Raw genomic sequence first — 12618 nt, forward strand, 5'->3', positions numbered from 1 at the left:
TCCATGCTATAACTTATAAGAAATGCTTACTTAACTGCTCCTCTTCGAGGGAATTGCTGATAGAAGGTAAAGCATAACATCTTGAATTATTCACAAGTATCTGAATTATGATGGGTGCATCTAAGTGATACCCAGAAGAGCTTTGATATTTAAACAGGACAAAGACATTTTACCAGTTCTCTGTGAGTTGTGGCTCTGAGACTTGAATTATTCCTTCCTGCACAGATTTTTCAGGCTACAGACTATGAAGGTGTATTTTTGGACAAAGAAAAGAATCTTGTTTTTGTTTAGTAGGCTAGATCTTAATAATGAGTTCAAATATTTAATTATTTTTTTAAAAAAAATTCTAAAAGCAATTTCAAAATGTTCTACAAGGTAAGATTAGGGAAAAAAAAAAATATAAACACTGCCATGATTCCTTCAGACAAACCTTTATCTGACAGCAGTGAGTACCTGATGCTTTCGAAGTGATTGCCTGCAGTAACGAGATACTGAGCCATTTCTGATTTGACTTGGGATAAAATTCTGCTGGAGCAAGCAGTTATCTCCTAGTCCTTCTACCAATTTCCCTTAACCCCTGGAGAGATGAAGACACCTTACACTGCAGCCAGGCAGGATTTGGGTATTGCCCAGAAGATTGGGTGACTCAGGCTGGCATTTACAGCTTTTGGTAAATGTGGCAGCTTTTTGAATCCAGTCTAACTCCTGATGAGTTGCAAATAGGGATGAGAACTTTGATATTACAACTGGCAAACAACTTGGGGCACTTGGTGGCAGCTCCTGCTGGCTCTGGCTGCTCCCCACCCTCCTGCCCCAGGACAGGGGCACTGCACCTCCCAGCCCCCAGGCACTCGGCTCCTGCCTCCAGAACCCAAAGAGCAGCCGAGAGGAATTCTCCAGGAGGAGAAATTAGTGTGGAGAAGGTTGTGTCTCCTCTGAGTTACCATTGCTGGGGAGTGCATTGAGCCACTTTTGGCAGGAGGGATTGCTCACACACCCTTCTTGGGAAGCAGTGGGGAGGGCGGCTCTGAGGAACATCCTGTTTTACTTTTGTTCCAACCACTTCGTCCTCACTTTGAGCTCAGGTTACTGCACTTCCACATCTGCACTCTCCAAAGAGAGATGCTGATCTGTTGCTTAGCATTGGGGATGATCTTTTTTCCAAGGCTCAGTTAAGAAATCTGCGAAGAAAAATATTTTTATGGGAACAGATGAGCCATTGCTTCATTTCTGTATTAAATCAGAGAAGTGAATGCTAACTGTGAGCGGAATCCCTGAGAAATGTGGCTTTGCTTAAGAAGAGAGTGAGAATGAGCAGCAGTTTATGCCACAATAATCATATTTGTATGATCTGAGATTCAGCAGCTTATTCCCTCTGTAGATTGAAAACAGATCCATTTTCATGGTATAAACCAAACTCCACTGTGCCTCAGTCCTCTGTGTGTCGTGTCCCACCAAACCTCTGCTGCTGGGGGCTGTGGGGCAGAGGGATGGGGTCAGAATTCCCTGCAGGAGCAGGTCCAGCAGGCACGGGGGGGCTTGGTGAAGGACTGGAGTTCGGTGTTCACCCCTTGCTTTAGGATGCAGCAAATCCAGTTTGTCTCCTCATCTTGGTGCTCATGAAATATAAATGAAGTGAAGGGATGGGGATGAATGTGTAAATCTGGGATGGTTTTGCAAGGCAGCTCTGCAGGAAAACTTTCAGGAAGAATGGTCAGGTGTTAATAGAGGGAGTTCTGTGAGGGTGCAGTTTGAGGAATCATTGCACCAGGTGAGACTTGGCATGTAGGGAGTAGGGAAAGAAGTGGAATAATTTAAATATGAAAGGCAGTGGAATGTAATGAATGAAAGTATGACTAACAAGGTGATTTAGGAGATGGAGTTAAGTGATGCAATGTGATTTTAAAAGGAAAAGGTAGATTCAGTAACAGAATTGTAGACATTTGAAGTAAAATACAAAACAAGCAAAAGAGTCTAAGGGGAAATAATGTTTAGTAACTGTATTTTCAGTATAAAAACTATCAGGCATTTAATTATAATTTTGTTCATTTTAAACCACCTCCTACATATATAACATTTACATAACAAACAAAAAAACCCACCCCAGGAGCAAGTTGCCAGGTTGTTGTAACACAAAATAAACATTAACTAGAAATTTTTTTTTTAAAAATGGGCTATGACTTTATAGTGCCACAGTAAAATAAACAATTAACATATTACTATACAAAGCACAGTACCAAGCAGTGTTGGATAAAATAGAAAATAAAACATGACTGAGACTGAGGGGTGGAATGAAGTTTAAACAGCACCTAGAAATTTGTTCATTGTGGGACCTGTGAGAGCACTGGTTGGGTCCCATGTTCAAGTAACATATATCGAGGTTTTAAATATTTCCAGAGATTTTGGCTTCACAGCTGACATGCTAAATACAAGCCATAAATTGTTGGAAATGTGGGCAAATTCTTAAATGGTTTAAAGTAGTGTATTTCTGGCTGAAAGGATCTGGCAAAAAAAGAAACTGCACAGCTTATTTGATATATTCCTGTGTCTGATGAGCAAGACAAGGACTGGGGACACAGTGTTCTGATATTGAAATAAAATATTTACTTTGGTGCTTCTTTACCAACATCTAAATGTAGACTAAAATTATATTTTCTCATTCCATTGTTTTCCTCACTAAATGGGAAGTGCTGTTGTTTCTTTTGTAAGAGGAAAACTCCTGATTCCTTTTTAGATTAAAAAAGATATTCAAAGTGAGCCCTGCACTGAGAATTTGTATGCCGAGCCTGTCAGACTGTGAATCTTTATTATTACTGAGCTTTATCCTTGAGTACATAGCTTGCAATCCGGTGTGAATATTAAGTGTCAGGCTGAGATGCTCTGTGCGAGATTTGCAGAAGCGGGCAGGTTCCTGTCCCAGCCGTGGCAGCCCCTGTGATGAGTGGGTTCGTTTCCCAGGGGTCTCCGTGCCGCAGTGATGGAGGGGGGAGCGTTACCTGCAGGCTGGGGTTTTCCTGGGGTGCTGGGGAAGGTCATGAGGGAGGAAAAAAAAGCGTGGAACTGGTCATTCAGAAATGTGCGGTGGTTGCAAATCTGGATTTTCTCCGGTTGAAAGAACTCTAGTTAAAAAACAAACAAACAAAAAAACCCCAAGAACTCACCTTTTCTGTTTATTTGCAAATAACCAATGTGGGCCTAAGAGTTTTTCCCTGATGTGCCTGGCCTATGGGTTGCATCATTTATACTTTTTGGTCCCTTTTTCTCCCATGGAAAGTCATGTTACTCCTGGGGAAAATCTGCTGCTTGACACAGCTCCTTCCTTTCCTTCTGATCAGAGGAGAGCACCTGAACTCCAGTGTGGATCCCCATGGATTTCTCCCTACTCGTGGCTTTACATTTTGTAATCATTGTCAAATTACACCCAGCTATGAGCAACAACAGTAAATAATTTTTTCAGCCCAAGGCTCTCCTAAGTTGTGTAAAACAAACACTCACTTGTCTTTGAAATCAGTTGTAGTCATTTTATGTAGCAGGAGTAAATCTCCAAATGTGGCTGGCTTGATTATTTTATTTTTGCCTCTTTTTTGGACTGAAATGATTTTTCATCATAAAGAGTAAGAATCCTTTTGGTAAAGCCACGACAGCCCCTGTGCAAGGGTGCAGCAGTGGGGCTGTGGTGGGTGCCAGGGGCTGGGGGTGCCTCCAGCATGGGCTGTGTGATGTCTGGGGAAAGGCTGGACCCTTCCATGACCTTACAAAAGTCCCTTTTCCTGGAGATTGGTGTTTGTCAGCTGATCCATCCCAGCCCCTCTCTGTATCCAGCGTGTGAAATGATGCTCTGGTTTTCTGTGGTGATAAAAATGTCTTTGGATCAGAAAATTTGGTATGTCTATCCAAATTAGATTTTTTTTCTTTGCTTTGTCCACAAGAGACATGCTGTGGAATGTGATGGACCCTCTGACTGTGATTGTTCTGTTAGGGCTCAGAGATGTAGCCTAGAGTTGTGCTGTTTCTCTAAGAATAATTGTGTCATAAATCACAAAGCTGTTGGATAAACTGGTGGGCTTTGGTTTGTTTTTATTTTTTCTTACTCTAGTCCTTGATTTCAAATGTTACAAACACCTACAGTTCTTGAGCGATGTCAAAATTTCTGTTAAGAAATAATAAAATATAGGTAAGTTTACCATTCTTCTCTCTCCATGCGATATTCCTTTCCAAACTGCATTGCTTGTAGAGGTGGGATTCATTTCTTGACCTGTGATAGATGAGAGAACCACTAGTTTGAAAACACAGAATGCAAAGCCTCTGTTCTGGAATTACAATGTTCCTGCTTTCTAGTGTTTGTCAGGAGCTAGGTGTTCAGGGCTAACATCTCACCACCTGAATCCGTGGGAGGATTTCTCAGGTGGCAGATGTGGACAGTTAAGCCTTTTTCAAATTATTTTGTTATTTCTGCAGCTCCTTTGAGCGTTGTTCCCTGGAATTTGTGCTGGATGCTCTCTGGCTGGCAGGCACAGCTGTGTGTCGCCATGGCTAACAGGAGCAACATTGCTGGTTTTGGGGGAATTTCTACCTGCCCACGAGGCTGGACAGTCTGTACGGCAGAAAAGTGGGGAGAAACAAGCAAACAGAAAAAAATGAGAAGTTCTGGGGCTCGTAAGAGTCACAATGATGATAGGAATGGGGAAATTCCGAGCCCTGGGCTTTGCCCCTTCCCAGCATGGACAGAGGAGCTCGGGCTCTGCCCCCGAGCTTCTCTGCAGCCAAAATTCTGAAAGGTCCTTTTGTAAGAGACCAACATTCCTTTTAACTTCGTGATGTTTACTGCCATACTTAATCCTACAGGTTTTCTGCTGAATAAATATGTAAACATCCCCATGGCCTCAGCCACAGGAGGAACCCTTTTTAACTCGGTGTCTTACCTTCTTATTTAAAAAAGCAGGTATTTATTTAAACCTTCTGGCAGTTTCAGGCACAGGTAGGGGGGATATGTGTTGTAAATGATGGTTTTATCTCAGGTAAGATATGGGAATAGAAGCAAGGATAGCTCGAGGTTATCGCAGTCCAGTTCTGCGCTGCAGCACGTCCAGCCCTGCTGCCCTAAAGGGCTCAGAGGGGCACGAAGAACTTCTCACACAGCTTGTACAGTATTTTAAAAATCCTATTTTAACAGATCCTTGCTGTTTTTGCTCTGTACCACCGTGCAGTTGTGAAGGCAGGGGTGGGCACAATCTCCACTGCACAGACCTTGCAGATGAGGAGTTCTTATCTGTTACCAGGCTTTTGTTGCACAGAATATGCACTGAGGGGCAGAGCCCTGCAAAGGGAAGGTTACACCTGGAGTGCTGTGCCAAGGGTTCAGGACAGGGCTGAGATGGAGTCTGTGCTCACCCTCCCAGAGTTTCCCCTCATGTACAGATATGAACAGAACAGAGCATCGACCAGCAAACACAGTGCAGAGCACTAACATTTGCATTTAATATTTCCAATCAGTTCTCATGCCAAGAGAAGCTATTCAATTTTAAGTGCTATTTGGACAAATCCCTGCTCACATTCACCGAATCTCAGTGTTTATCCTCCTATCACAAAGAAAACTTCCCTGATTCCTTTGTACAAAAGTACGCTCTCTGCATACCTTGGATTCCAAATGTGCTGTGTGCCATTTTCATTTTGAGACAAAAATGTACTTAATTTTGAAAGATCAGAGACTGAGACTTCATAGAAAATTATTTTCAGAGGACTTTACACTATTCTTCATTCTATAGTGAATATTTGCTTCTAGCGATGACTGCAGCTGTCTTCTGAACAGTCTCCCTGCTGTGACCCTTTGCGGTGTCCCACGTATCCCACATGTGCATCCTTGCAGGTGTCGTTGTTGTGCTTCCCTTCCACACAAAGCTTCCTTCCTCACATTGTATCAGATGTTTTTTCACCTCCTTGGGTTTCTTCTGTGCCCACTTCTCATGGCACAGCCTGTGCCTGGGTGCTTTGTCCTTCCCGAGGTTCTGATCCCACCCTGCTGCTGTCACACAGAGCATCCCCAGGGGATGGGGATCCCAGCCTGCTGCTGTCACACAGAGCATCCCCAGGGGATGGGGATCCCACCCTGCTGCTGTCACACAGAGCATCCCCAGGGGATGGGGATCCCACCCTGCTGCTGTCACACAGAGCATCCCCAGGGGATGGGGATCCCACCCTGCTGCTGTCACACAGAGCATCCCCAGGGGATGGGGCTCCCACCCTGCTGCTGTCACACAGAGCATCCCCAGGGGATGGGGATCCCAGCCTGCTGCTGCTGTCACACAGAGCATCCCCAGGGGATGGGGATCCCAGCCTGCTGCTGCTGTCACACAGAGCATCCCCAGGGGATGGGGCTCCCACCCTGCTGCTGTCACACAGAGCATCCCCAGGGGATGGGGATCCCAGCCTGCTGCTGCTGTCACACAGAGCATCCCCAGGGGATGGGGATCCCACCCTGCTGCTGTCACACAGAGCATCCCCTGGGGATGGGGATCCCACCCTGCTGCTGTCACACAGAGCAGCCCCAGGGGATGGGGATCCCACCCTGCTGCTGTCACACAGAGCATCCCCTGGGGATGGGGCTCCCAGCCTGCTGCTGTCACACAGAGCATCCCCAGGGGTTGGGGATCCCAGGGTGCTGCTGTCACACAGAGCATCCCCTGGGGATGGGGATCCCACCCTGCTGCTGTCACACAGAGCATCCCCAGGGGATGGGGATCCCACCCTGCTGCTGTCACACAGAGCATCCCCTGGGGATGGGGATCCCACCCTGCTGCTGTCACACAGAGCAGCCCCAGGGGATGGGGATCCCAGCCTGCTGCTGTCACACAGAGCATCCCCTGGGGATGGAGACACCTTTCCATCGCTCCTGGCAGGACAAGGGAACCCAGCAGGCTCTGAACGTGCACCCAGCACATCCCTGGTGGCGGTGGCTGTGCTCGGGGCCAGGTCTGAGGTGACTCAGGCGTCCCAGGGCAGGTGGCAGCTGCCAAGGGGATGGAGCCAGGAGCTCAGCTGGGTGTGGAGAGCAGAGCCAGCTCCTGAGACGGCCCCAGGAGCCATCTGGGGGCTCCAGGAGCAGCAGCCCATCGGGATGGAGAGGACCTTTGGGGTCTGAAGCCGCCACAGGAACAGAAAGGCTGGACCTTCCCTCCAGCAGTGTAATCAGAGTGGGCTGAGGGTCAGCCAGGATGCGCATGGAAACCCCACAGCACGGTTCAGGTCAGGGCCCAGAGCCTGAGAAATAATAATTTTTGCCATTGTGATAAGAAATGCTGTTCTGTAAAGTATTCATTATAATGACTGAATTAAAGAAAAAAAAAAAAAAAAACCATTCTAAGGTGATGATTAAGATTCAGGATTAAATTTAATGGTAATAAAGTGCAGCTAGAAATGCTCAGTAAATGGTTCCAGTCCCCCTCTTCTAAGGCTAATCAATGCAGTGAGCTGCTCTGTGTTGAGTATCCTGGCATAAATATCAAATCTGGTTTATCATATTCCAGTTGCATTTCGTTTTTTCTCCTTTTCCCTTTTTTTAACCTGATGTTCTGAGGATTTCCTTTTAGTGCCTACAAACATCTCCTTTTGACAGACAGTGCAAATTAAAAGATATGGCTGGGCAAAGGAAACTGGAACCCAAATATGCCCCCTGGGTTTTCATTTACAGTTAGAAGCTACAGACACAATTACTGCTGACAGAAATGCAGAAGCCAGTGGCAGAGTGCATGTGGCAGTAGAGTCATGCCAGGCAGTAATTGGGAAGATTATTTTTAATCAGAGCATATCCTACAGCCCAAACATTAGAAATCTCTTGTAAGGCTGACAGGAAATTAAACTGAGACCAAACAAAAAAAGCCTCAAAATAGAAGTAATATGGTTAGAAGTCTAATGATGGCAGAACTCAGTGCTTGTTGTATTTGGTTGTTATCTAAAGGGAATGGCTTTTAACTTGCAGCAGCAGATATCATTGTTTAATTGCATTTTTTAGAACAGAATTAAAAAATATCAGATTAGATCGATTTAGACATGGGCTTTTGATAAAGGTCTGAAGCAGTAGATGTTAAGTCAGACTTAGAAATTGTATATATGTATTAGCAGTGCTTATTATTGCTTTAGGTTCTTTTTGGCTTTTTTTTTTTTTTCCTTTACTATAATGCTTAACAAAGCCACTTCTGCTGGAAAATAACAACATGTCCGAGGTACTTTTGGAATGCTTGGGTCTGGTGATGTTTCATGAGCCTGAGTGGCCTGGAGCTCTGTTTCTCAGTGACCCTGCAGAACAACCTGGGCTTGTTTGGGGCTGCTGCCCCAGGGGTATCTCACTGCTGACACTTTCACCTGGAAACACTTTTTTATTTTTAAGTGAATCTTAACAGATCATCATCTCTGCCAAACTTCTCCCTACACACTCAGCTGGAATTCCTCCCGCTGCCTCTCCAGTTTCCCTCATTTCTGAACAGAGCAGGAGCACCGTGGTCACTCTGCAGAGATGTTCTGCTGCTCTTGGTGTGCCTGGCACGTGCAGATGTTGTAATACCAGCTGCAAGCAAAACTTCCCTGATTGGGGATTTATTTCTGAGTCACAGGAGTGCAAAACTTGCCTGTTTGGTGTTTTGGAACGATTTAGGGTAGTTGAGGAAAGGGAAATGTAGCGTTGGGAATGTGAATGCTGTGTTTCTCCACAGGATTGCTTGTAGTTGTGCAGACAGTTCTCGATGGCATTTCGTGTCAGGGTAAAGAATGAGGTGTGATGCCCAAGTGCAGAGCCAAACAGGTTATCCTGAGGCCTGCAAACAGGATTTTATCAGAATTACAACAGGGGGTTTTCACACAGAGCCACTGGCATTTTCCAGCTACTCCCTTCCAATATTTCCTTCTACTGAAAATTGCTTAGAATCACGTGAATATGCCTGAAATCTTTCTTCTTGTTGAGGTATTGCCTGAGTAGCTGGGTTACAAATTCAGTGTACTTGGTAGGATAGACAGTTCTGGGTCTGTACAAGCCCTGGAAATCGTGACCTGCTGAGGGGCAGTGGTGGAAAGTCATCAGTGTTGTGGGATTGGCCCTGTTATAAATACACATTATAATATTGGCTTTTTGCAGATATTGAAATGGATGCTATATGTATAATGTTAAAGTAACTTTGCTATAAAGATAGAGGTTTTATTTCTGCTGTTAACTAAACTTAGACAGTGGAATAGCTGATACAGTTGTGCTTGTGGTGGGTGAGCTGCCTGCTTGGTTGGGATAACATCCAGTGAGCACACGATGAGGACTCTGGTGCTGACACAGCAACTATCAGCACCTGCTGGCTGTAGAAAGTACAGACCAAAACCCAAACTGGAGGTGATAATAAAAATGGACTAAAACCAAGAAATGCACGTGCTCTAGAAAGGCAGACCTGAGGAGGAGCAGTGCTAAACAGCTCTTGGAACATGTAAACTAGTTTTTGGAAGAGTCTGGATATGCATAATGGTTTATGAATATGCAATAGGAAAGGTGTGTAAAGGGTGTCTCTGAAATAGCCGGTGTGCTCTTGGCTGAATGCCAAGCACCCTGCCGTTCAAAACTTTGCTTTATTGTCTTTGTCTCCTATTTTCCTTTATCAAACTTGTAATTTTACCAGGAGAGTGAAGCTCGTTTTTCACAGCCCTGCTCACGGAGCTGCCCTGAGTTGGCTGGAGGTGGCCAAGGGGCTGCACTGCCCCAGCAGGGCTGGGCGTTCCCTCCAGAGGGGACAAACCCGTACAAAGTGAAACTCCCTCAGTGTGCCGCTCTTGCTTTTGCCCAGCAACGATAAATGAGAAGAACCTTGTGTGTTCAGCTCAGCAGTGGGTGGTAGGGAGGGTTTGGGCAGGCAGGCAGGGGCCCTTGCTGCTGAGAGCCGCAGTGGGAAGTCAGTTCTTAACTCAGAGGTGCTCCTCTAGGGCTGGCCCCAGCTCCAAGGAGCCAGAAATTCAGGTGTTTGCTGCTCCTGCTTGTCACCTTTCCAACCCTGAAGTTCTTTTGTCGGTGCGTGTGACTGTTGCAGTGCTGTCTGATGTGTTTATAGGGCATGTGCTTTTCTGCTACTGCTGGTTCTTGTTCCCATTTTTCCTCTGTTGCATTAGAAAGAAACTCCAATGATTTATTTTTTTAATTAGTTATTTATTCAACTTTTTTTGTTTGTTTGTTTTGTTTTGTTTTGTTTTGTTTGAAGTGAAACCGCATACAAGGGGCAGGATATTTTGTCAAAAAATACCCAGTATATCTGCTGGTTGGAATTTTACTGAAGTGGCTTAAAAGTTTATTAAATTTATTCACAGAATGATTTGATCATACCCTGAACTAGGTGTGTATTATCTTTGGAGAGTCAAAATACGAACATCAATTCTATTTTCAGGAGTATGTGCATCAAGGAGTAGGTATTGCCATTTGCACCTAGAAATGAAAAATGCATGTAGGGAGATTCTGTTAGGTAAAACATGGCTGAGCTTACTGTACCTACTAAAATTCAGTGAATAATTCAGTAAAATGTTACATGTCACAGCTGCTCATTAATAAGAAAGAATGGAATGGAATAGAGTGTTACCCTGTTGGAATTCCCAAATATGTGCTTGTAAAATATATTCTGAATGCCCTCCTTTTGGTTATGCATTTTATAATAATTTTTCTTTTGCAAAAACGCTGCAAAATTTCAATTGAAGTATACACAAAAAGCAAATTACAGTGGTATATTCCTGTTGAAATAAAAACCTGTGCAGGGGAAAATTTACAATTATAGCTTAGTAATGTCTATTTTAGTAGGTAAACTTGCAATGAAAACATAGATTTTTGGTTTCAAATGCATTGCAAGCTGTCTGAACGTATTTACTGTCTGTGGAACATTTAATAAATAATAAAATCCCGCTTATGAATCAATACCCAGATTTTGCTGTTTGGCTTTGTACTTTAACAAAAACGCACTTGTGACCCACCAGTGTGCAGCGCCAGCCCGAGCAGTGCGTTAGCAGCTGTGGGGTTTGTGGGATCTTTAAGCCTTCCCTGAGTGCAGGGCACGAGCAGAGCTGCCCTGAGTCCCTCACTGCCAATAAGAATGTGTTTTTCTTTCCCCAGGAAGCTGCACAGAAGCCCCATGCGAGTGGTGCCTATTGTTTCCATGAGCAGAGCCTCCTCTCAGTAAGTGCCTGCTTCTTGCGTTGCCTGTTGATTTTCCGAGCTCTCTCCCGTGCTGTCCCGGCTCACGCAGAAATCCTTTGGGCTCTGCAGCTCGCTGCATCACCAGACTAACAGAGTGATGGCTTTTAGTCTTCAGTGAGCAGTGACATGCTCAGAAAATAATCTTACCTGCTTCTGGCCATAGGTTCAAGTGATTTTCTCTTGTGTTTCCCTTGTACGTGTTTGGGTTGTGTCGCTGTCGTGTTTGTGTCACCTTTGGCTGATTACTCCGTGTACAGATTATTCAGAGGCTTTTCCCCCCTCAGAGCAGCTATGGATAATTAATTCATCATGCTTTCATTTAGAAAATGCTCTCTATAAAATCAGAATAGGGAATATCATGAATTAAGCTCCAAAATTTTATAGTGCATGTGAAAAAAGTATTTGTGCTGATGAATTTTTTTGGCTTTTCCCTTTCTGAGAATAGGCTTTAAAATCCAAAACACTTGTTGCTCATTCATACTTGGGATTCATTCCTGGGTAAAGTTTTTCTTTGTAGCACATACATAAAACCAATAATGATTAGGCACTTTTTATTCAGGATATAGTTTTCTATACTTAAACTAAACACAGAAGTATCAGACAAAGCTTTGTAATTCGTGGTAGATGTGTTTTATATACTTCTTAAGCAGTTGTTAATAATCCTCTGCTTAAAATAAACTCCAGTTCTCAGATATTTTGTATTAGGCAATGAGCATGGCTTGTTCTGTGTTAGGCTGAGTACATTTTTGCTTTATATACATTTATACATTTATAATTACACTCTTCTTTGTTCTGTGTTGCACATGGGTTTTGACAAAATAATAGACTACATTCACTTTTTTGTTCCACTGTATTAATGTGAGAAGCTGAGCTCTTCCTCAACACACAAAGTTTCATGTCACTGAAAAAATCAGACACACAGTCCGCGCTAGAAAATAGAAGAGTTTTGCATTTATTCTCCTACACTGAATACAATCTTCCTCTTAATGTCTTTGAAATAAGATTTCATTCTTTCAAAAAGACTGCCTGGCTTACTGGATGAAAAAAAAAAAAAAGCCTGTTCATCTCGAGGATAGATTTAAATCAATTCTGTAGTGCTCAGCATGCTTGTTGCTTTTAGCTTTTCCTCTGTCACGAACAGTATTTTCTAGCACAGAATAACCTTAGAGCCCTTAGCAGAATTTGATGCAATTGACAGCTTTTGTTAGAAAAATTCTGGTAAAAATTGCACGAAGGAGGTTGAGGTTTCCAACCCAGGGGAGACAGCGGTCCCTGAGATAATCACAGCATGTTTTGAGGAAGCTAACATTAATTTGGCTGTGAACACAATGCCTCAGTAGATATAAATGTAGTTTCCAGGAAAAGATATTCATTTTTGCCTCAACCAGCCAAAGCAGAGGTTTGGGGACCTACAAGGA

General features: G+C 43.9%; 1 protein-coding gene across 4 annotated transcripts in view; it reads left to right on the top strand.

Moving 5' to 3' along the window:
- The window catches only part of RBFOX1 (RNA binding fox-1 homolog 1), a 1151472-nt gene that overhangs the window by 484362 nt on the left and 654492 nt on the right, over positions 1-12618 (top strand). For 3 of the 4 annotated variants that reach the window (XM_040078692.2, XM_040078693.2, XM_058422643.1), the window contains one exon: positions 11117-11179. The exons of the other annotated variant lie outside the window; for it this stretch is intronic. In XM_040078692.2, the coding sequence (XP_039934626.1) occupies positions 11117-11179 (63 nt within the window). The remainder of the gene's footprint in view (positions 1-11116; positions 11180-12618) is intronic. 4 annotated transcript variants of the gene reach the window in all.

This window comes from Hirundo rustica, chromosome 15 (genome assembly GCF_015227805.2).
Source record: "Hirundo rustica isolate bHirRus1 chromosome 15, bHirRus1.pri.v3, whole genome shotgun sequence".
In the NCBI taxonomy this organism is placed as follows: Eukaryota; Metazoa; Chordata; class Aves; order Passeriformes; family Hirundinidae; genus Hirundo; species Hirundo rustica.